The 24,547-nt window shown below is 43.7% G+C and overlaps 1 protein-coding gene across 1 annotated transcript in view; it reads left to right on the top strand.

Annotated features, from left to right (window-relative positions):
- Window positions 1-24,371, top strand: part of LOC136874486 (melanization protease 1) — a 186,204-nt gene extending 161,833 nt beyond the window's left edge. Inside the window, exon 7 of the mRNA XM_067148116.2 lies at window positions 24,222-24,371. Coding sequence (XP_067004217.2) covers window positions 24,222-24,316 — 95 coding nt within the window. The 3' untranslated portion in view covers window positions 24,317-24,371. The remainder of the gene's footprint in view (window positions 1-24,221) is intronic.
- The last annotated feature ends 176 nt before the right edge of the window (window positions 24,372-24,547 follow it).

The following is a 24,547-nucleotide window of genomic DNA, read 5'->3' as shown; positions in this document are numbered from 1 at the left end:
GCCTAGGAGTAGGAAGGAAGCGGCCGTGGCCTTAATTAAGGTACAGCCCCAGCATTTGCCTGGTGTGAAAATGGGAAACCACGGAAAACCATCTTCAGGGCTATCGACAGTGGGATTCGAACCCGCTACCTCCCGGATGCAAGCTCACAGCCGCGCGCCTCTAACCGCACGGTCAACTCGCTCGGTGATTATTTTTTAAGAGGAAGTACAACTGGGCAACCATCCTCTGTTAACACTAATCAGAGCGAAAAATGGAAGAGATCCGGCACTTCGAAAAATGAAGGTATCGGCCAAAACAGACAAGAACCCACAAAGGGAGTGAAAATGAAATACTCCATAAGCCTTACAAATCTAATACCGTTTGGGTCAGAAAAGAACAGAATTTTACCAAGAGAAGTCGGATAGGGTACAATGAAGCCTGGCATAAGTAAGGGAAGCAATGCTAGGGCTTAGCTAAGGGCTTCGTGGTCGCCAATCCACGCTCCCAAGTTAAGAGCTGCTGGGGCCCCTTTTAGTCACCTCTTACGACAGGCAGGGTAACCGTGGATGTTATTCTGCCGCCCCGACCCACAGGGGGATGTTGTTTGGGAGCAAGTAATCCTGATGCCTCTCCCAGTCTCCCGAATACAGTGTTTGATGTTGCGATATCTATACAGTGTTCTTGCATCTTTTCTTTTAGGAATACTGTTATCCTACATAATTCTCAACCCACGTTATATACCACTACTACTAGTGTTTTCGTTCCTCCCCTGAAGGGGGAGTCGAGCATCTTAGACGGTGACGCCGTCTCTCAGGCCAGGATATTTGTTACGGAGAAGGAGATGTGCGGTGAAAGTGAGGGGGTGGGCAGCCTTGGCCCTATACTAGGAACTGTCCCGGCATTCGCCTTAGTGCAGGAGAATGGAAAACCATGGAAATCCATTCTCAGTACGGCCAACGGTGAGGACCAGCTCCTCCCCATCTCCTGAATGCAGAGGCGTAGACCCACAGTAGAGCCATTTTCATTCCCCTTCCTGACGAGGAGCAGCGGGCCGAGACCCACCCTGCATCCGCCGACTTATATATGCTGCTGCTGCTGCTGCTTCAATGCTTTCATTCCCCACCCTGAAGGGGTGGGGCGGGCCACCTAGAGGGTGTCGCCCTCTCTCTGGCCAAGAGATGCGGGCGGGTTGGGGAGATGTGATGGAAGAAGGAGGTGGGTAAAGGATGTGGAGAGTTAGGAGATGGGAGAGGAATTGTGCCTATGCCTGGGTATTACACAATTGCTTTATTTAAGTCATAAGTACATGATACATAAAACATATATGATTTACGAAAGGGTGTGAGGGATAAGGGGGTGTGCAAGGGGGAGAGATGAAGCGTAGAAGGAAGTACCGGGGTAAAGGTGCAAGGTAAGGAGATGAAGGCTGGCTGTCATGTGATTAAGTGAAGTGAGGAGAAGTCGAAGGAGTTCAAACGTTGGGATGGTTGGGGGGATGAAACCAGTCGGAGGAAGGGGAGGACAAACTGGTGGAGATGGGTAAACAGGAGGAGGGTCCGGCCGGGGTCGGCGACGAGGAAAGGTAAATCGGGTCGAAGGTTGGGGAGGCGAACGGGAGGGTTCCACACGATGGTGACGGCCATATAGCTTGATCCCATGAGTGATGAGTTGGTTCACGTCTTCGGGCGTCGGCAGGTGGAGGCGAACTAAAAACGTTGGACCATCAGCGTTGTGTATCCGAAGCGCTCGTTGTACGGGCAGTCCTTGCTGACGGAGGTGAGTAGCGATGTCGTCAGGAGGAATGCTTGGGTCCACCCCGCAAGCAACACAGCTGTAGTTATGAGTACGGTTGGGCGACGGTGGTGGTGATGGTGAATTGGAGATGTTTGTTGAAGTCCCGGTGTTTGTTCGCTCGGCAGGTGGCTGGGAGGTTATACACTGAGGTCTTGGTTGATCAGTGGTGGGAGGGTTAGGGAGTGTAGACATCATAAGGGGTAAAGGATGGGATAGAGTTGTAGTGGTGGTAGGGTGGGTTGGGGAGGTGGATGCAGAGGTGGTGGTGACGGTGGTGGTAGTACTAGGGAACAACGGTGGCGATGGAGGAGGGGGTCAGTTGTCGACGGGCGAAGCAGTTGTAACAGGCGTAGCAGGTTCATCTTCTGGCAGCTGGGCTAATATATATGATGGAGTAGAGGTCGCTCGGTGTCGGCAGCCATGGATGAGCGCTCCGGTTGCTTGAAGGCGATTGCGGTCGTCTTCAAAGGCGAAATGCAGAAGTACATCGGGAGATGGGTCGGGGCCATCATAGAGCCGTGAGACGCTATGGACGCCGGTCCCGCGGAGGACGGTCTTTATGTCGTCGTTGGAGAGAGCAAGGCTCACTTCTTCGATGATACAGGTAAACATGGTGGGAGGCCGACTTCCAACGAGGTGTCAGGCCGTTATGCGTGTTTGGGATCGGCGGGGTGAAATAGTAGAGGTGTGGAAACACCCGGCCGAACAAAAAGAGACCTTGCGTGGAGAAGCGATTTTCGCATCTTATATATTACGGCGTATTACAAGTATTGCAAGCGTAAGTGCGATCATCATACGAGTAAGTTACCTTTTTTTTTTCTTTCAAAAATGGCTTTCACGGCCCCTGATCTTACGATCACGGGAATAGAACCAGCAATCCCTATTTACTAACACGGCGGGACCATGCAGTTGGTCTGCATAATTTATCTCCTTGCTGTTATTGGGCATATCCAATCTACGCAGCTTCTCGTACTATTTTTGCTCGGCCGGGTTGCTCGTCAACTCTACTTAGCTCCCCGCCGACCTCAAAAAAGCAAGTGGCCGAACTCCGCACTGGACGTTTGGCAACCCATGTTACACTTCGTCATGTCTACTACCACCACCACCACTACAACGACTATCACGACCTCCGCGTTCACCCTTCAATGCATCTTTCTCACACCTTTAGCTTACTCCCACCCCTCCCCAGTAATGTCTTCAACCGTTCCCATGCAACTCACCTCCGAATGCCCTAGCCTTCTACGTATCCCATCTCGCTACTTCCATCACCAGCGAATCACCGAAGCACCTGGCTCAACTACCGCAACAGCCGCACTTCGTCACCAACGCCACCACCGTCTCAACCCGCAATGTTTAGCTGCGTCATTCGCGACATTGCCACAGTCATCACCGACCAAGAAGTTCTCCACGAACTTCAAGCAACAGGAGTCCCAGCACGGCGGGTGTTAGGCATACTAAACTCTTCTGGACCGACCACCCTAGTACGTCATCTATCGACAGAAGACGCAGTCCATCGCCTCATCTCCAGTGGAGCGCACATCTACCGACGTCATCGTCCAATGGAACTTTCTCGCTCCCCTCCTCGACCTTTCCCCAGACATCCGTCCCTACACATCATCGCATCCGGCCAGCTCATCCTCCTTATCAACCTTGTCACTACGTACGCCCAGCCCTTACCGCAGCTCGTTCCTTCTTCCACCCACCTCCACATACAGATCTCTATAGACTCCTCACAACTTCCCTAAGTCACATCGCTGCAGCCCTACAACTCCTTAACCCATTCTTTCACCCGGGCACCCCCGTCTAACACTTCATTCCCTCTCCACAACCATTTATTCTAGCTGCCTCTGTGGATCAGCGGTAGAGTGTCGGCCTCCGGATCCCAAGATAGCGGGTTCAAACCCGGCAGAGGTAGTCGGATTTTTGAAGGGCGGAAAAAAGTCCATTCGACACTCCATGTCGTACGATGTCGGCATGTAAAAGATCTCTGGTGACACATTAGGTGTTTACCCGACAAAATTAATTAAATCTCAGCCATAGACGCCCAAGAGAGTTTCGGTTTACTCGGTCTGCCACCTAGTGGCGGCCTAGAGAAAAACGGAACGTCGAAATTGACGAGCAGACAGCCAGATGGCGTCAAATTGAAATGTCTGCACACGGTAGCTGAGGCCATACGATTATTATTATTATTATTACCATTTATTCTCGCTTCTCCTTAGCCAAGAGACCCCACTATTCCTTCCCCATTACTTCGTTTTCCCATCTTTCTCCTTCATCACACCTCACTCTTTCTACGCATCACCCAGCCCGAGAGAGAGCGTTGCTCTATAGGAGGCCCGCTCCGCCCTTTTGGTGCGGAATGAAAGCATTTGAAGAAGAAGAAGTTGGTCTGCCACAGCTAAGCAGAGTCCTGGAGGGGTGTGCCAATCCAGCTGATGAGCCCAAATGGCACGTCTGGGCGAAACTCTGCAAATGCACACGGCCTAACCACCCAAAAGCTGGTTCTATTCCCGTGATCGTAAGATCTGCGGCCATGAAAGCCATTTTTGAAATTGTAACTCCATGGGGATTACATATTTTGTAAACGGAGAAATCACTTCTCCTTTTAGCAGGTCAGCAATCCCTATTTGCTAACACGGCGGGACCACGCAGTTGGTCTGCAACATATCTCTACAAGTGGACTGAATTCTCCTCCACAGCAACGTCTCTTATTTTTTTCGGTCGGGTGACATCACATCTATACCTACGCACTCCGCCGACCTAATCAAGCATATAGGCTGGCACCAAGTTGGAAGTCGGCCTCCCCAGCATGTACACCCTCATCGTCCGTGATGTTAATCCTGCTATTTTCGATTACATCTACACGGAACTCCGCTCGACAGGCATCCGTGCCGCCTCCAGGCTCTATGCCGGACCTGAACTATCGCCTGATGTACTCCTGTATCTTCGTTCTTCAGACGACTACTTCAATCTTCTAGATAATGGAGCATATATTCACCGCCGCCTACATCGAGTCGAAGCTACTCCTCCGAACATCATGGTTCAACTACTCCTTGACGCACCCGATACGCCTGTCACAGTCGATTCGTCTACAGCAACCACGCTGCCTCCATCTACCACACCATTCCACCCTTCGTCATCTAGCTGCACTACCACTGCCACTCCCACCACTTCTGCTCACACCTTCCCCAACATTCCTATAACCACTTCAGTTATGTCCCATCCTTTCCCCCTTATGACGTCAACACTCCCTATACCTCCCTGCCATGATCAACTTCGTCCCGAGTGCACCTTACTTCAGCCACATGCAGAGGGAACTGCCACCGACACGCCTGCAGATACGGCACGTCCACCACCGTCACCGCCGCCGTCCGACCGCCCTACCACCTACAGTTGCGTCGTTCGCGGTGTGGACCCTAGCATATCATCTGAAGACATCGTCCATGAACTCCGCCAAGCAGGATAACCAGTGCGCCGAGCGTTCCGGATCTTCAACGCAGATGGACCCACGTATTTAATGAGACTCCACCTTCCTACACTCGACGACGCTCAACGACTTATCAACCACGGTATACAGCTCTACGGCCGCCACCACCGGGTTGAAAAGTCTCGTTCTTTTCCTCAGCCTTTAACCCGTCCTACCACGCCTCGTCACCGTCCCCGACCTGCCCCTCCTCCTCAACCACCTAGTCCACATATCCGACCTTATCCACACCCACCCCGTTACTTTTCGCCACAGTCGCCAACCTCTCACCTCCTCAGCCTCCTACTCACTTCTCTTGTTAACTTCTCTTCCTTCTATCACATCCTTGCACTTCATCTCATCCCTTGCAACCTTGGTTAAACCTTCCCTTCTTTGCATCTCTACTATACATGTATTTGTAAATCTGTCCATAAAGCACTAGATAACCTCGCATCTCCATAACTTATTCATACCGCCTTTTACCCATCTCCCTCTTCTCTCAGTTCTTCCCAGGTGGTGGTGATTATTGCTTTAAGAGGAAGTACAACTAGGCAACCATCCTCTATCTAACACTAATCAGAGGGAAAAAAAGGAAGGGGTCCGACACTTCGAAAAATGAAGATATCGGCCAAAAGAAGACAAGGGCCACGAAGGGCGTGAAAATGAAAGACTCCCTAGCCCTCGCAAACCTAATAGCGTCGGGGTCGGAAAAGAACAACAGTTGACCAAGGGAGGTAGGATAGGATAGATGAAAGTGAGGAGCTTGGCACAAGTAAGTGGAAGCAATGCCAGGACTCAGCTGAGGGCCCCGTTGTCGCCAACCCGCGCTCCATAGTTCAGAGCCCCTGGGGCCCCTTTTAGTCGCCTCTTACGACAGGCAGGGATACCGTGGGTGTTATTCTACCGCCCCCACCCACAGGGGGATCAGTTCTTCCCAACCCCGTCTAATCTGGCCAGAGGGAGGGTGTTACCCTTTAGGTGGCCCGCCCCACCCCTTCAGGGTGGGGAATGAAAACATTTAAAAAAAGTTGGTCTGCCACTGCTAAGCAGTCCTGGAGGGCGTGCCAATCCAGCTGATAAGCCCAAATGGCATGTCTGGGCGAAACTCTGCAAATGCACACGGCCTAACCACCCAAAAGCTGGTTCTATTACCGTGATCCTAAGTTATATTTCATTTATATGTGTATTGTGTTAATACAAAATAATGTTTGATACTAAATTGAACTACGGATAACATGTGAGAAAAGCCTCAGTGGCTCAGGCGGCAGCGCGCCGGCCTCTCACCGCTGGGTTCCGTGGTCAAATCCCGGTCGCTCCATGTGAGATATGCGCAGGACAAAGTGAGGTGGGACTGGTTTTTTCTCCGGGTACTCCGGTATTCCCTGTCATTTTTAATTCCAGCAACACTCTCTAATATCATTTCATTTCATCTGTCAGTCATCAATCAATGCCCCAGAGGAATGTGATAGGCTTTGGCAGCCGGCACCATTCCTATCCTCGCAGATAGATTGGGGTTTCAGTCATTCCATTCATGGAATGACTGGAAACCCGCTGAGATTTTCATAACATGTGAAGACCCTGGGAAAATTATAGTGAGTATCATGATGGCAGTGAGGACAAATATGAAGTGTGCAAATGCCGAGGCTGGTGGGGAAAGTGTCCAAAGAAATTCATTTGTAAAAAGAGTGGATATAGAAATACAGGAATATAAATGCTATATCAATGATTAATTTAAAAGAAGTCACATTGGAAAACGAGGGGCAATCGTATAAACAGCGCAGGTGGTTAGATTAAGCAGACAGTATACAGTATATAATACATACGGAATAAATATTATATAACTTACAAATATATAATAATGGTGATACAGCGATTATAATCCCCTGTTTTACTGTTGCCTAAACGTAACGACAGCGCTTCTTCGTTTCCGAGTTGGAGATGTATTAATAATGTCATTAAGTTGCGCAATTCGTTTTTTTATGGATTTCAGCTGTTGATTGTTGGCAATGAGCAATAACAAAGACAGGCCACTCACGTTTGACAAGCCGATTTTAACCTAAAGAATGGAACAACTATATTGCTTAATGTTCTGTATTTGGAAATAGTTTATCACACAATCAAGAATGGCGTTGCTTGCTTTTTTGCACTAAACCAGGCTTAACCAACTTCCAAACTTGTGACGCGAGAGCAACTTTACAGCTTGAGAGAAACAAAACAGAGCAAGCGACTTGAAAGTTGAGCGGAAGGCTGGGAAGGGAGTGGGGATGGGAGAGGTTCCACTTGTTACATCAACGAGAGACTGTTTTCAATTTTCAAAGCATGCAAACTAAAGCAGAGAAACTAGTTGTCAGGTTATAATTTGAATTTTACTCAGACTTAGTGTGACCCAGACATTGACTCCATATACTGGGGCAGGGAAAAAAAAAGTTAAAAATCACGAAAAACAAACAATCAGCTGGAGATGCCGGAAGAAGGCTTTTCCAATCTATCTTAAAATTATGCAATTTCATTTTAAGAGGGCTACTCACTTCTGAACTTTTATGGGGCCATATTAATTGCTCTTCAGTAGTCTGACGGAGGCGTTCGACCTATCGCTATTGGGAACAACTTTCGAAGGCTGGTTGCTAAATTATCTTGCATGGCAGTTAAGGGGACCATTAGCCAGTATTTCTATCCTCACCAACTTGGCTTTGGTATTTCAAAGGGCTATGAAACCATTATCCATTCCACACGAACTTTCCTACATTTAAATGCTACATCGAATAAAATCTTAGTAAAAATTGACCTCAGAAATGCATTTAATACCATTGATAGAGATACTGTGTTACAGACAGTACAAGATAGAATTCCAGAACTTTGTGCGTTCCTGTGGCAAGCATATAGATACCCTTCTAACTTATATTTCTTGTCTCATATTATTTCATCACAGTCTGGGATACAGCAAGGTGATCCAACAGGACCATTATTTTTTAGTCTTACACTCCAGCCTGTCATCGCAGATTTGAAAAGTACTCTTAATTATTTTATTTGGATGATAGAACCATCGGCGGTGATACTGATACGCTTCTTATGGATCTGAAGAAAAATATCACTGGTCGTAAAAACATCAGTTTTTTTTTGCTAGTTGCTTTACGTCGCACCGACACAGATAGGTCTTATGGCGACGATGGGACAGGGAGTGGGAAGGAAGCGGCCGTGGCCTTAATTAAGGTACAGGTGCCTGGTGTGAAAATGGGAAACCACGGAAAACCATTTTCAGGGCTGCCGACAGTGGGGTTCGAACCTACTATCTCCCGAATACTGGATACTGGCAGCACTGAAGCGACTGCAGCTATCGAGCTCGGTAAAAAACATCAGTTTGGAAGTAAATTCGCATACATGTGAAATCTACTTCTGTTCTGCGAGAGATGAGACAACAGTTTCTGCATTTCAGTACATTATTCCCGGTATTCACGTTACAACAAATTCCAGTCTATCCTTACTACGATCACCCTTTACAGTTGAGGCCATGGAGGAAATTGCGAAGGAAAAGCTAACAGAATTAATGAGGCTGCATGATGGTTTACGAGTGATCAATTCTCACATGGCATACTTCTCACTGAAGAACTGTATTTTTATTCCAAAATTTAAATACTTTCTGCGGACCACACCTCTATGTTTATTTCCTTCGTTCCTTGCTCAAGCTGATGATTTGACAAGAAGTTGACTCGACTCTCTACTAAATACCATTTGAGGAAAAAACTGGATCCGGAGGTGTTTAACAACAAGATTTGGAGACCTTGGAATTCGTAGATTAACTGATATTTCCATTCCCGATTTTCTTGCTTCCGCTTACGGAATATCTGATTTTATCATTGGATTTGATAGGAAAGGCCTATGAGTTTCCAATCTAATTCCTCTTTCAGGATTTATTATTAGACAATTCATTTTTCATTAGTATTGGACATTAATTTTGTTCTTGTTTCTAGTGCTAATTATTTTCGACCTAACTTTACGATGCTCCCTCCTGCATCATAACTTTTGTTTTTAGAACACAGGCCTATACTGAAAGAAAGTGAGGAGCATTGCAAAGAATGCCATCTATTTCTACTTTCGTTGTATAGAACTCTAAATATAAAGAAATAAAATGCTAATATTGTTACATACTCTCTACAACATCTATTACTATATTTTTCTCTTTCCATCTGCCAACTTCGCCGGTCTACTGCTGCTACACCTGCATCGTGTGCTCCGCCTGCTCTCCCAGCTCATTACAGACAGTGGAGCTCCCCTCCGCTCCTTCTTTCCCGCCGCTACGTCACGCATACGTCGTCTCCTTTCTAGCATGTTCTGGACTTGGCCTCGTGCTACTATATAAGAGTGCTCCACCTTGATATCGGTGATCCACACATCGCTTCTCGATCTCAACGAGGACAACAACACCGTCAATACCTCAAACTTTTTTTTCGTTTGGCCGGGTGACGCCTCACCTATATTACGCACCCAGCCGGCCACAGCAAAGCATATTGGCCGGACACCAAGAAGGAAGTCGCCCCCCCCAACCATGCTCACCTGCATCATTCCCGATATTGAACCTACCATCTCAGAAGACAACGTTTGCCGTGCACTCCGTTCAGCCAACTTCGAAGTCCACGATGTTTACCGGCTGTTGGATGGCTCCAGCTTAACACCGTCATCACAGATTCTCCTATACCTACCAACGCGGGACGACTGGCAGCGCCTCCGCCTCCTCGCCACCGGAGTCAGCATACATCACCGCTTCTACCTCGTGGAGCCTACTCCTCCACCCATCTTGGCCCAACCCGCTGCAGATCCAACTACTCTGCCCGCCGTTACCACTACTCAATTTCATACACCGTCACAACCTTCAACGCCTTCTGTTGCCATTTACGTCACCACTACAACCATCACCAACACCACCACTACGACGTCCGCCCATACCTTTTCCTATACTCCCGTCAGTACGATCACGCCTTGCCACCCTTCACCTATAATGTCATCATCGCTCCCTCTTTCCGCGACTCCCGCACAACCTAGTCTCCAACAACTCCCCACCACTCCATTGGATTCGACCACAGCAGCACCGCCATCAACTCTGCAATCCCCACCAGACAACGCCGAAGCAGCCGCTGCCACATCGTCAACATCACCGCCGGCACCTATATCTCTCCACGGTATGCCTAACTGCGTGCTCCGTAGCATAGACTCCAGCATTTCTGACCAGGACATACTTTGTGAACTTCCAAACAACAGGAATCCCCGCCCGACGTGAGTCCCAGATACAGAACAGCTCCAGCCCTACCTATACGGTTCGTCTCCACATTCCAACGGCAGCAGACGTCCAACACCTGATCGACATTGGCGCCCATATTTACCGCAATCATCGAGTGGAGCCTTCTCGTTCCCCACCCCGACCTGTTCGCTATCCTTCTACCACTGTCCACTGTCGCCCCCGGCCAGCTCCTCCTACCTTTCAACCTCGTCAACCCGTCTGTCCACCCCTCCCCCAACTAATTCCCCCCCTCCCAAATCTTTCCGACGCCAGATCTCTTTCGACTCCTCACCACTTCACTTTGTAATCTCACCACCATCCTACGCCTCCTAACCTTGCATCTCTGCCCTGGAACCCTCAACTAACCTTCCCGCTTCGCACACATCTATTATTTCTCACTTCGTTTATCCACCTTCCTTCTCCATCACATCTTCTTGACCCGCCTGCATCTCTTGGCCAGAGAGAGGGCGTAACCCTCCAGGTGGCCCGCCCCACCCCTTCAGAGTGGGGAATGAAAACTTAAAACATGATATCGGCCGTCAGGCATTGTGTGACCATATGTAGTGGAGGGAGCAATTATTTTCGCAGTTGGTTGGTCCGTTGCGATTTTTAATTAACTACCTGGAACGCCACTTTTCAAAATTCATCGCATAAGCTGGGTGAGCAAAAATGTATTATTAACTTATATGGTGTTTACGCTTAAAGACTTACTACAATACGCCCTTCAGGCATTAATTGCTACGTGAACTACATTCAGTGTGTAATATTTGAGCACTTAATATCTCCAGTCCATTCTCAACTTTACACAGTGGACTTTCAATGGACAAATGTTTGAAATGTACTTAGGTGAAAAACTATATGTTCGGGAACACATGTTATACGCTCAGTGTCTACATAGTATAATATAAGCAGCCGGATTGTTTCCTTCTCCCCTCCCCTATCTTTCGATTTTCTCTTTATTTATCTTTTATTTTATGGACCTAAATTTATATTTTCTACTTGTGTGTTATTCAAATTAAATATCTAAACCTGCTGGTTCTTATAATCGGAATTGTGGCCTTTACGCATCTTTATTCGTAAAATGATTACCTCTTTTTCTTAAGGTCTCTATGTTTCCTGTCAAAAATTATTATCATGGATGGATCTTTCGTTATAAGCTTGATGAAACTCCTTTTGTGTCACTTCCAAATCTAGTCACGATCTACACGATCGCATTTGTTAAATATTTGGTGTTACTCTTTCGAAATTTGTACGAATTTTCATGCTAAAACTTGGTTACTGTAATCATCTGTTCTTATTTGAGGTTTATTGTAAAAATATATATTTTTTAAATTAACTCCTTTTCACGGATAAGTTTCTGACGTTACACATTTTCCCTTTATTTGAATTATGTACAGTACTTACCACGCAAGATCCTCTTGGTTCGCCTAGCAACGCTGTGCGCTAACTCTGTCCGCTAATTTTGTGGTTCTAGTATTTGATTGTAAGTTCTTAATGATTTTGTTCCTTTACCCTGGAAACCAACCCTATCTGAGGTTGTGATATTTTACGTAGGTCTGTCTGCGGTCTGTAATATTCCCACCAGTGGTATGGTTGCCTGTCACTCAGGAACTACGTTGGTCAGATACTTGTTTATAATATCATCAGAACAAACATATTGCGGTTAATATTATTTCTTTCCGCCGATGTTAACTCTAAAAAAGATTATTATATTCCTACCACAATATTTAAGATTATACAGAATATTTTTTTGCCACTCTGCCTCCTAGCTAAATTGGCGTTGAGTTAGTGATACTAATTTTACCGGTTCTATACATTATTAATGGCATAATACCATATTAGTACACTATTTCGACTAACGGCAAGGTCTTTCATTCTGCACCAGTGATTCTATAATACGTATTTTAGATATTTTTCGTACCAAGTTCGATAGCTGCAGTCGCTTAAGTGTGGCCAGTATCCAGTAATCGGGAAATAGTGGGTTCGAGCTCCACTGTCGGCAGCCCTGAAGATGTTTTTCCGTGGTTTCCCATTTTCGAACCAGGCAAATTCCGGGGCTGTACCTTAATTAAGGTCACGGCCTCTTCCTTCCACTTCCTAGGCCTTTCCTATCACATCGTCGCCATAAGACTTATCTGTATCGGTGCGACGTAAAGGAAATAGCAAATATATACAGAGTGAAGCGTAATTCGCGCACTCGGGCGTCGCAGCGCGACTCCTCACATGCCAGCAATAAAAAAATGCCTCTTACAAAATTTCGTCTTGCGAGTATATCCGGCAGAAAAACGACGTTGAAGAGTAGCAATCTGGCAACACTGTAACCACATGTACGGTAACTACCTCTGTCAGCACATATTTGTCATGCAGTACAGTTGGGACAGTGGATGGAGTATTGGGTTAGCATGCGGGAGGTCGAGTGGTCGATTCTGGGATGAGGCGTATGTTTTTTATTTCGTAAATGTAGTCCAGGTGGTATGGTATCTGGCATCTTAATCGTCAACAGCGATTGGAGTGGGTCCTCTAGAAACCATTTGCCCTTACACACTACGATCCTAGAAATGGACGAACAATCGTTTTCGTTGGTCAGCTTTGAAATGAGCCGTATCCTACCGGCCCATAATAATAATTGGAATATTATTTGACCAAACATATGAAATTTATTCAGAAAAGTTACAGTCTAATATGTGAAAGCATCGTATCCTAAGATAGTTGATACCGGATGTTGAGCAAGACAGTGGTTCGCTGGATGTTGCTTCATATTTCCGTATGACCGTGAGAAAGGATAGCGTACCCAAGCGTTGGCAAGGATCGACACGTGTATTAGATGCTGACCAAGCAAGATATTTCAGCCAATGGGAACTTAGGGATTTGGCAAACCTGGAGGCTACACCGCGCCAAATATTAATTCCAGGATGACCAACGTGCTCTGTGGATAAAGTCAGTTTCTGTAAGAGATCGGTTTTCCACAGTTTCTGAAGTCAGATATATTTGGAAATGTATTATAAAAATTGGTGGAAGAGATTTGCTAGTGTTTGAGTTGTGTTTTGTAAATATATCACAATAAGTATTATGTCATCATACATGACGAACTCTCTGATTGGTGGTTGATTCAGACACCCGGGAACCCCAACATTATTGGCGTCACCGAAGCCTCCTCAGTAACCTTAGCTCTGGAGAGCGTCATTCTGTAGTAAAAGTTTGAACGGTGTGGATGCACTAAGTCCGTAGCAAAGATTTGAGCAGGACGGTTGTACTAACTTTGTATTCCGTAGTTGAAATTTGAGCAGTGCGGATGCACCAACTTTGTATCTCCGTGGTAAAGATTTCCACAGTGCGGATGTATTAACTCTGTGGCTGGTGATCGTGATTAACGTGGTATCATTTCTGTAACAGTAACTGAGTTTCATTGATACTTCAAATTGTGCAGTCGCAATATTTACTGTGCTTGTGTAAATGAGATAGTATAATTTTGGCAGAGTTACTTTCAATTGATAAAGACGGTGTTTAGTGACCGCTGAGTAACAAGTGTAGTGGAAACGTGCTATTGTTTCACTATTTCGCGACGGGCGCGTATTCGCGTGGAACTTCCGTACCGAACCGTGGGCTGCTTTAAAAACTGTGTTTTTACCCTTTAAGTGAAGTGTGTTATATATATATGAATCAGTGTGTTAGCTGATCTGGTAAAAGAAAGGGTATCTCGGCTCGCAGCATTAAGCAGTGAAGAGGTTATCAATAATAGTCTTCTGTGTTCCAGTGAATTGTTTTCCAGCAAGATGATGGATACGCCTGTAGAGGAAGGAAGTGCATTCCCACATGTTAATGCTGTGATTAACATGGAGTAAACCCATAAGTAGTGGGGATGTAAGCTGCTATCCTGGTTTCCCGAGAGTCATATACAGTAAGACGCATGTATTATTTACGGCATGATATGTAAGTTATGTTAAGGTACTAGGGCAGTGTAGATAGAATTTTAATTTTCATATAAAGTAAGCCTGACGGCATGTGTTTGTTTAACTTTGTTACTGTGATAGATTTGGATACGAGAATAATGCATGTTTATTTTATTTTCATTTTGCTTTATGAGTAGATGTTTGGGAAAATGAGGGATTGATAGGATCAGTTATTGTTGTAAATATAGTACTTAGCGTAGGATATTCCGAGTTTTCCTTGTATATAGGTTAGAAGGGCTAGATCAACAGGTTCATTTTTATGTTACGTTGTAACGTTCCAGACGTTACAGTGTAATTATGTTAATTTTATTATGTGTAATTAATTCAGGAATTTAACGTCATGATATTTATTTGGTATGTAATTGTATTATAATTCATGTTTAATCATTTGTTCACTATCATTTCATTACTTTGTAACTACGACTTATAAACGAGGGCTGAATATCCTAATATTCACTTAGATTCTTGCGACAGTTGGTTAAAATTAACTTGCAGTAGATTTCAGTTATCTTGCCACATCACCGAGGAGGAAGGGAGGACAAATTTAGACAACAAGTTCTGAGAAATGCGAGCACGTGTTCACGCGTCCTAACGTAAGCTACCGTATTTCGACCAGAATTATTCGAACTGATCAACGCCTATATTTTCAAAGGAGCGTCATGTTGCCATGGATACTGAGTGAAAGGACGAATAGAAGAACAGTTGATATCATGGATATGGCCCGTCAACTCTAATTTCTGGAGTGGGGAGAGAAGTGTCATCTGATTGGACCACGTGGTAGCGGCCTGTAATTAGCGCGAGAGAAAGTTATAAGAGGGCGTGTTGGAGCTCCTGGAGGGTCTCTCTACAACGTCTTATTCGCTTCTGCGAGTCTCTCTACATTATTCTACGATCTTCTACGAGGCTTCTACTTGATTTTCTACTTGATTCTGCGTCTCGATACTTAGAAATTCTGAATGAGGTGTGTATAGCCACTCTCATGAGGAAGTACGTACAGCACGGCTGCAAGACCGGTTTGAACCAGTCTAAGTCAATAGATAGTTTTAATCTAGATAGAAATGAAACTTCAGAGAACATTATCAGTAAAGTTGGAAGGATTCTTAATTGAGTATCCTCTCCATATAACCCAAGGTGGTTCTTCTAACTGTGACATAGGGCTTATCTCCAATCTATGGGATAAAGCATAATAGGGAGTGTTAGTTTTGAAGTCATCTTCCAATTAGTGGTGGGTGCAATTGGCAAGGCAGGAATGGTACTGAGCTGCAGATGAAGAGATATCAAAGACGGACGGTGATGTTCCAGCTGCAAGGATGGAAGCTTTCCAAGGACCAGCAGAACAAGACGACATGGTGAGCAAGCGAGTTAAAGATATTGCAAGTTTTCGCGAAGTAGAGTCATTCAATTTTTTGTTAAATTCATTTTCTAATTTAAATTCAGTTCTCGTTAAACCGTCGTCATTCATCAAATATAATAAATAGTATTTTTCTAGTTCACTTTCATTAATCTGCCTTAATTAGCCTTTTGATTTCTAATTCTCCTACTTAATGATTAGTGTACTATCACCTCACCCCTGTGATAAGAGTCTGTCCAAGCTTGATTATAAATTTTATCTTTAAGTCCTCAACTTAAAGATTGGCGCCCTTTACTTGCTTGGTTGCATTTCTCATTTGATGATTGTTCTCCGAGAGGGGAAGTCACATAAATGCCGCTCCAACGTGTGGCGAGAAAATCATTAAGTACGGAGCAGTTAATAACAGTAACAATATCAGAATTCGTATTATGGGCAAAATTTGGATATCCACGTTTCATTAAGAGTGTTTGATTGTGGGAAGGGTCATGGCTGATCAGACGAAAGAGGAGAGGATGTTGCGCAGTGGACGAGCGATAAAAGGCAATAACGTAGTGAGTTCAGAGGAAGAGTTGTGTAGTCTTGTAGAGGAAATTGAAGATAGAAGTGTAAGTAGTATGGAGAGTGAAGGCAAGCAGAAAGAAGTCAGTATGGAGTCAGATGATAGTAGGATGGGGTGCGAAGCGGAAGTAAACACTAACAATGAAAGTAATAATAATGATCAGTTAATGGGAATGATGCAGTTAATGTTAAGTAAGATAGAGGACACTAAATCTGAGCTTAGAAGTGAATTGGAACAAATTAAAACAGATGTAGAACAAAATAACACTAAAATTGAGAGTATTAAATATGAACTTAAAGAACAGTTAGAGCAAACTAAAGCTGAATTAAGTAGGGAGATGAGGGAAAATAAGGAGGAAGCGAATCGGAGAATGGACGAACACAGTAGGCAGTTACGCGATCTGGTGGTAAAAAATGAACATTTTAATAAGCGATTAGAGGACCAGGAAAGTGAATATGTACGGCAAGGGAAAAAGGTAGAAGAAAAGTTTGCGGAGCAGAGAAGTGAATTCCTGGAATTAATGGGGAAGGAAAACAACTCTACTAGGGAGGAAGTAATGAGGCAGGTCACTAGTATTGATAAGAGAGTTGAGACTCAAAGAGGGGAAATACGGGTATTTAAAGACCACGTCCAACAAGAGATTGACACGGTAAAGCTTAGAATAGAAGATGAGACCCGGGCAAGTGAAGAAAGGTTTGCGATAGCTGAAGAGAATAAGATTGAAATTAGGACATTGAAAGAGAAGCAGGTTAATTTGGAGAGCGAAATTGATAGGAGAGACAGAGATGTAGAATGCCGGATAGAGAAAGCAGAAAATCAGTTAAAACAGGTGGCAAAGGATAAACAGGTTTTCACGGGAAGGCAATGTCTAGGAACTAGCTACATTAGGGAAATTGAACTACCTAAATTTAATGGGAAACAAACGAACCCGCTAGATTTCCTTAAGATGATAGAAAAACGGTTTGAAAAGCGTCTAGAGGAAGGGTCTATGGACTGGGAAGACGTTATGGAAAATATTGACCATGCTTTTGTAGGAGAAACTCGGTCTTGGTTCATGGTATATAGGCAGACGATGACGAACCTGAAAGAATTCAGAAATAAATTTAGAGAGAAATTCTGGAATGAAGCGATACAAGCTCGGGAGAGAGAAAGGGTGGTATTTGGGAGGTACAAACAGCATGAAGGAGTTACTATGACCGAGTACTTCCTGGCACATGTCATGATTTGTCAGAACTTAGATGGTATAACCGAAGGGTCTGATGTAGTAAGACTACTTTTAAGACATTTTCCGGACAGGGTGAGAGAAGCAGCCTGCATGCAAAAAGTTGGAACTATTCAGGAGATGGAGAACCTACTAGGCAGTTTTGATGCATTAGGTAACCTTAGAAGTAGAACGGAGAATATTCAGAACTTTAGTCATCACAACGGAATGAGACATAACGGTAGTACACAGAATTACGAAGCTCGCAATCAGTTCAGACCTCAGCAGAACAGCAGGAGAGGAGCAGCTGAATATAGGACAGGAAATTCCCAACGGAGGCCAGAGCAATGTACTAATGAGTCCAACGTCAATACACAAAGGGAACCTTTAAACTAACGAGAGGCTGTAATGTTAGGTCAGAATTCCAGCCTAGTAAGAAGGTAGCGAAGTGTCTTGCCATGAAAGTGTTACCATATGACCTCGATGTTAGAGACGATTTGTTGTATGAACCCGAGCAGAATAATGGAGATGCAAGTAATAAAGTAGTCAATCCCGTTGTTAAATTGAAAGTTTGGGGGGCGTGGGTTAAAGTTTTGATTGATTCTGGTAGCCAAATATCATGTATTAGTTCTCAGTGGTATGAGTCATTAGTGAAACAGGGTATTCAGTTGGAGGAAATGCCTGTTAAGTCTACTTTCATCATTACGGCTGTAGGAAAGAGGTCTAAGCAAATTTGTAAACAAGTAGCTGTCCCGATCTGTATTAATAATTTTATTAGCGTTCAGATATGTTTGGTAATTCCGCATTTGATATTTGATCTTATCTTGGGATCTGACTGGTTAACGTTAAAATTGGCTCAGTTAAATTACAATGATCTAGTGCTAAATTTGAGGTGGAATAATGAGGATATTAAGGTCAAGTTTGAGGAGGAAATTCAGAGGAAAACGGAAGTTAGTACAGTGTGGAGAATGAAAGAGGTTTCTAAAGTAAATGAAGAGGCTAGTGAGGGCCTGAAGTTGTGTCAGTTGTGGATTAATGAGGATAAAATATGTGGCTTGAAAGAAGCCGTAAGTAGAAATGAGTTGAATGAAGTCCAGGAGGACAAGTTATTTGAAGTGTTGTGTGAACACGTGGAGATTTTCTCCGAGAAACCTGGTGTTACCCATCTGTATGAACATTCTTTTTCTGTGCTGGATAAGACTCCATTCAGCGGACCGCGATATCCGATACCACACAAATATGCAAAAGCCGTAGAGGATCAAATTCAAGCTATGTTAGCAGACGATGTGATTTAATTATCAAACAGTCAATATGTTAATCCCTTAATTGTAGTGCCTAAGTCTGATAGATCAATACGTCTGTGTATTGAAGGCGAGAGCGTAGTGAGAGTGTTAGGTTTGCCTGAGGAACCACCTCGTAATGCTGAATTTTACGTCCGACTGGCACGGGAGAACCTGATTAAATCTGGAGATAAACGTAGAAGGCAACAGAAACGTAAGGTACTGGATAACTTTGAGGTAGGTGATATGGTTTTGGTGAGAGTTCCCATGTTGTCAAATAGTGAGGATAAGGTGACAAAGAAATTTTTTCTTTTATATCAAGGCCCGTATAAAGTACATAGAAAACTAGGACCCTGTGCTTACAAGTTAGCGGATGGCGAGAGCGTAATGAATGGTTCGTACAACATTAGTAGTTTAAGGAGATACCTGTCGTGTGAGGTGGCTGAACCGGATTGTGAGATATAGGTCAGTAACTCGGGGAAGTTGCTACTTGTTATGTCAGACTACGAGCGGTATGTGTTTACGTCTCAATTGTGGTGGTATTTCCTAGTTGTGTTTGTAAACAAGGGAGATGTTTGTGTGACGGTAGATTTACGCTCGTTCACTGACGATAGATCATCTGTTTTCTGTATGTGAGGCCATGAAATTTTATATATTTGTTTTATGAGATGTTACAGAAGGCTAATTAAAGCTGACGACGGCAAATAATTAATTTTCCCGTATGTGCATTTCTAACTTGCAATAATTTTACCGTGAGCTTAAATCACGTGTGTATTTGTGTGAAGTGTCTTACATCATGCTTCAAGATAAGGTTGAAACATTCGAAAGAGTGATAAAAGTGTAAATTGTTTGTATCATATGTTTTCCATTTTTTTTATGTAAAAGATTGGAAGAGAACGTGTTACTGCTATCTAGCAAAGAATGTCGGAAAGATGGGGAAAAAGGACAAAAAGACACTCGGCAGAGTTTGTAATCTGAATTGTATATATTATGTTATATTCTCTAGGGTAATCTTGTTTTTTTTACAAAAGTGAAAAGTTGCTCATGATGGGCATAATTTAGCATCTAAACCTCAAGATGAACTGAAATAACAGACAGTCGCAATGGGAAGCAGTCTAAGAGAGATATGGAAAGAGTGAGATATAATTAAGTGTATGAAAATAATGTCGCTCGTTATGGGCAGGTAATAGAGGTATTTCAAATCAATGTGGGAGTAAGTGTGTGAGTTCTCAACTCATGTGATATTTGTTAAGAACTCATGGGGGCGTATGTAACGTTCCAGACGTTACAGTGTAATTATGTTAATTTTATTATGTGTAATTAATTCAGGAATTTAACGTCATGATATTTATTTGGTATGTAATTGTATTATAATTCATGTTTAATCATTTGTTCACTATCATTTCATTACTTTGTAACTACGACTTATAAACGAGGGCTGAATATCCTAATATTCACTTAGATTCTTGCGACAGTTGGTTAAAATTAACTTGCAGTAGATTTCAGTTATCTTGCCACATCACCGAGGAGGAAGGGAGGACAAATTTAGACAACAAGTTCTGAGAAATGCGAGCACGTGTTCACGCGTCCTAACGTAAGCTACCGTATTTCGACCAGAATTATTCGAACTGATCAACGCCTATATTTTCAAAGGAGCGTCATGTTGCCATGGATACTGAGTGAAAGGACGAATAGAAGAACAGTTGATATCATGGATATGGCCCGTCAACTCTAATTTCTGGAGTGGGGAGAGAAGTGTCATCTGATTGGACCACGTGGTAGCGGCCTGTAATTAGCGCGAGAGAAAGTTATAAGAGGGCGTGTTGGAGCTCCTGGAGGGTCTCTCTACAACGTCTTATTCGCTTCTGCGAGTCTCTCTACATTATTCTACGATCTTCTACGAGGCTTCTACTTGATTTTCTACTTGATTCTGCGTCTCGATACTTAGAAATTCTGAATGAGGTGTGTATAGCCACTCTCATGAGGAAGTACGTACAGCACGGCTGCAAGACCGGTTTGAACCAGTCTAAGTCAATAGATAGTTTTAATCTAGATAGAAATGAAACTTCAGAGAACATTATCAGTAAAGTTGGAAGGATTCTTAATTGAGTATCCTCTCCATATAACCCAAGGTGGTTCTTCTAACTGTGACATAGGGCTTATCTCCAATCTATGGGATAAAGCATAATAGGGAGTGTTAGTTTTGAAGTCATCTTCCAATTAGTGGTGGGTGCAATTGGCAAGGCAGGAATGGTACTGAGCTGCAGATGAAGAGATATCAAAGACGGACGGTGATGTTCCAGCTGCAAGGTTGGAAGCTTTCCAAGGACCAGCAGAACAAGACGACATGGTGAGCAAGCGAGTTAAAGATATTGCAAGTTTTCGCGAAGTAGAGTCATTCAATTTTTTGTTAAATTCATTTTCTAATTTAAATTCAGTTCTCGTTAAACCGTCGTCATTCATCAAATATAATAAATAGTATTTTTCTAGTTCACTTTCATTAATCTGCCTTAATTAGCCTTTTGATTTCTAATTCTCCTACTTAATGATTAGTGTACTATCACCTCACCCCTGTGATAAGAGTCTGTCCAAGCTTGATTATAAATTTTATCTTTAAGTCCTCAACTTAAAGATTGGCGCCCTTTACTTGCTTGGTTGCATTTCTCATTTGATGATTGTTCTCCGAGAGGGGAAGTCACAACGTCAAACACGTATCAATTTATTTTATTTCGGTTATTCAGAGAGACAGGTATAGCTATTTTGCATGATGCATGGTTTTACAGAAGCTGCCAGAAGGAGCTGCAGAACGTCGTTGTTAAATTAAGATCTTTGAAGTTAAGTTGGATTCTGTTTACCTGATGGTCTGCCAAGGACTCGAACTGCGTCTCGTTATGTGGAAAGGCCAGTGGGATTCATGAGGAATAATGAGATAATAATTGCATGCTGAATTATAATGTATTGGTGCAGGCTGATGGTATGCCTGACAAGAGATAGAGTATTATGCAGATGTGTGTGCCTGCCTAGTGTCTTCTGAGTGTATATTGTGATCAGAATGGACAGTGTTAATTCCAGACTATTGAGTCTGATGTTGTTAAATGGCCCAAGCATGCCAAGAAGGAATAAAAATACGGGAGTTTCCGTGTAGTTGATGATGGGCGTTATCTCATGGCAAGCTGATTCCTGGCCTGTGTTATCGGCATGTGTGAAAGAGACAGTATTTCCTTGTGGCGGCCTCGGGAGACAAAATCCAATCTTTAGCATAGTGGAGTTCAATATTTCTTTACAGCTCGTAATCTACCCGGAAGTACATGACGGATGACCGCGCTGTTGAGCGCTCAAACGCAGCAGCAGGAGGCAATGTTGCCCATTGCTTTCTTCATGATATCAAGGATTATTTATATGTTTCTCCCTTACAGGATGGTTTTACATTATTATTTATGATTGTATACCTTGTCTCGTTGTTTTTAAAGGGAACAGCCCGAGTGCTGAAGTATCGTTGGTTTATCTAGTTCTGTCTAGATCTTTTGTAGTGAACCGGGATTCACATTAGAAGCAGTGTAGCATTTAGGATTTTACTCGATATCCGATGTATATATATGTTTAGTTTGATTATTTGAATTGCTGTAAATATAGTGTAGGATTTGCCCCTAGTATTTTGCATACCTTACATAGCGTCCGGTGCGTCTTAATTATTTTTCTTTCCGACGTAATTTTTCTTATTATGTAACTTTTATTTTACGGAAATAGTTTGACGACTCTCGGGAGTAACTTAATTTTGAAACTGTATCGTTGGGATGCGATAGTGTGAAACTCCATACGGAAATACCACATGGCAGTGTTTGCGTACACTTGTTGCCATACAACATAAACATTGGACTATTAGAAGAAATTCAGTCTTGATATATATTAATGTTCTTTGTTGAACTATTTTTCTTTTTAATGTCAAATTTGAACAATTATTCAATTAACGTTTCTGATTTCAAATTATTTCTATACTTTGATTTTTTTAAAAAAATTATTTTTATTTTTCTTGATTTATTTATTTTCGTGTGATTTGATCGGGGATATTTGTTAATAAATCTATCTTACCCCCTATGATTGTTTCTCATTCGTGTTATACCTCCATTTCCTGTCATTGATTGCTATTTTAGAGTAGAACTTCGACTTTTTATCCTGACCCAATCGACAACCAACCCACACTCTGCCCAACCCTGAGTTACTCGGATGTTCATACAGGAATGGAGGCATCGTCCTAGAGGGTATTTACCCCTAGGTACGGTAGAGAAAGGCGCCCTTTCCACGTCGTGGGCGTGAATTTATTCGCACCACTTCATCTACTCGATGTGAAACCGCTTTTCTTTGTACCCTTCTTTGTACCCTCCTCCAATGGTCCCATAGATTAGTCATCATCATCATCATCATCATCATCATCATCTGTTTACCCTCCAGGTTCGGTTTTTCCCTCGGTCTTAGCGAGGAATCCCACCTCTACCGCCTCAAGGGCAGTGTCCTGGAGCTTCAGACCCTTGGTCGGGGATACAGCTGGAGAGTATGACCAATACCTCGCCCAGGCGGCCTCACCTGCTCTGCTCAACAGGGGCCTTGTGGAGGGATGAGAAGATTGGAAGGGATAGGCAAGGAAGAGGGAAGGAAGCGGCCGTGGCCTTAAGTTAGGTACCTTCCCGGCATTCGCCTCGAGGAGAAGTGGGGAACCACGGAAAAACCACTTCCAGGATGGCTGAGGTAGGAATCGAACCCACCTCTATTCAGTTGACCTCCCGAGGCTGAGTGGACCCCGTTCCAGCCCTCGTACCACCTTTCAAATTTCGTGGCATTGCCGGGAATCGAACCCGGGCCTCCGGGGGTGGCAGCTAATCACGCTAACCACTACACCACAGAGGCGGTCAATGTCGGAAATTAGCAAATAAAAAATGCGCCTCAACCCAGGATCGAACCATCGACCTCCTGCATGCCAACCAAAAACTCTACCCACTGCACCAACTGTACAGTACGGCTAACTTCTGCTGACAGAGGTAGTTACCCTACATGTGGTTACAGTGTTGCCGGATTGCTACTCTTCAACGTCCGTTTTCTACCGGATATAATCGCAAGAGGAAATTTTGTAAAATAAATTTTTTTATTGCTGGCATGTGAGGAGTCGCGCTGCGACGCCCGAGTGCGCGAATTACGCTTCACCCTGTATATATATCGTCATTAAAGAGCCACGCCCCTTTTCTTACGTGATACCTGAAAAAATGGTGGACGTTAGTTCAATTAGCTTAGCCAGACAATGCTTCCGCCTTTCTATGTTATTCTAGCTCGTCGATCGGGATACAATAAAATACGTGGCGTTAGTCTTTTCTTTTTTCAGCTCTCCAATACAAAAGGATTTCATTACTTAAAGCGTCGATTCTTCTTCAAGATAAGGGAATTACGGAGAGCCCTTCATGTTCGGAAACCTGCTAAGTCTGCTCTAAAACTTTCTTAAGTAGTGGACATCTGCTGACTGTGAGTATTTCATTTGAATTCTGTTCTGTGTGTTATCTGTTCCATGTGGTTTGAATGTAAAGTAAACAAGTTTCTTTAAAAGTGTTTTCCAGTTTATTAACGACCAATATTGCTATAAAATAAAGGATGGTAGCTAATGGACCATTGATAGCTTGTAGGGGATTTTCCCGTGATGCCGTGTGGAGAATG

The sequence above is a fragment of the Anabrus simplex genome, chromosome 5, assembly GCF_040414725.1.
Source record: "Anabrus simplex isolate iqAnaSimp1 chromosome 5, ASM4041472v1, whole genome shotgun sequence".
NCBI classification, from domain to species: Eukaryota; Metazoa; Arthropoda; class Insecta; order Orthoptera; family Tettigoniidae; genus Anabrus; species Anabrus simplex.
The sequence above is the reverse complement of the archived record's forward strand: the minus strand, read 5'-3'. Positions and strand labels throughout refer to the sequence as shown.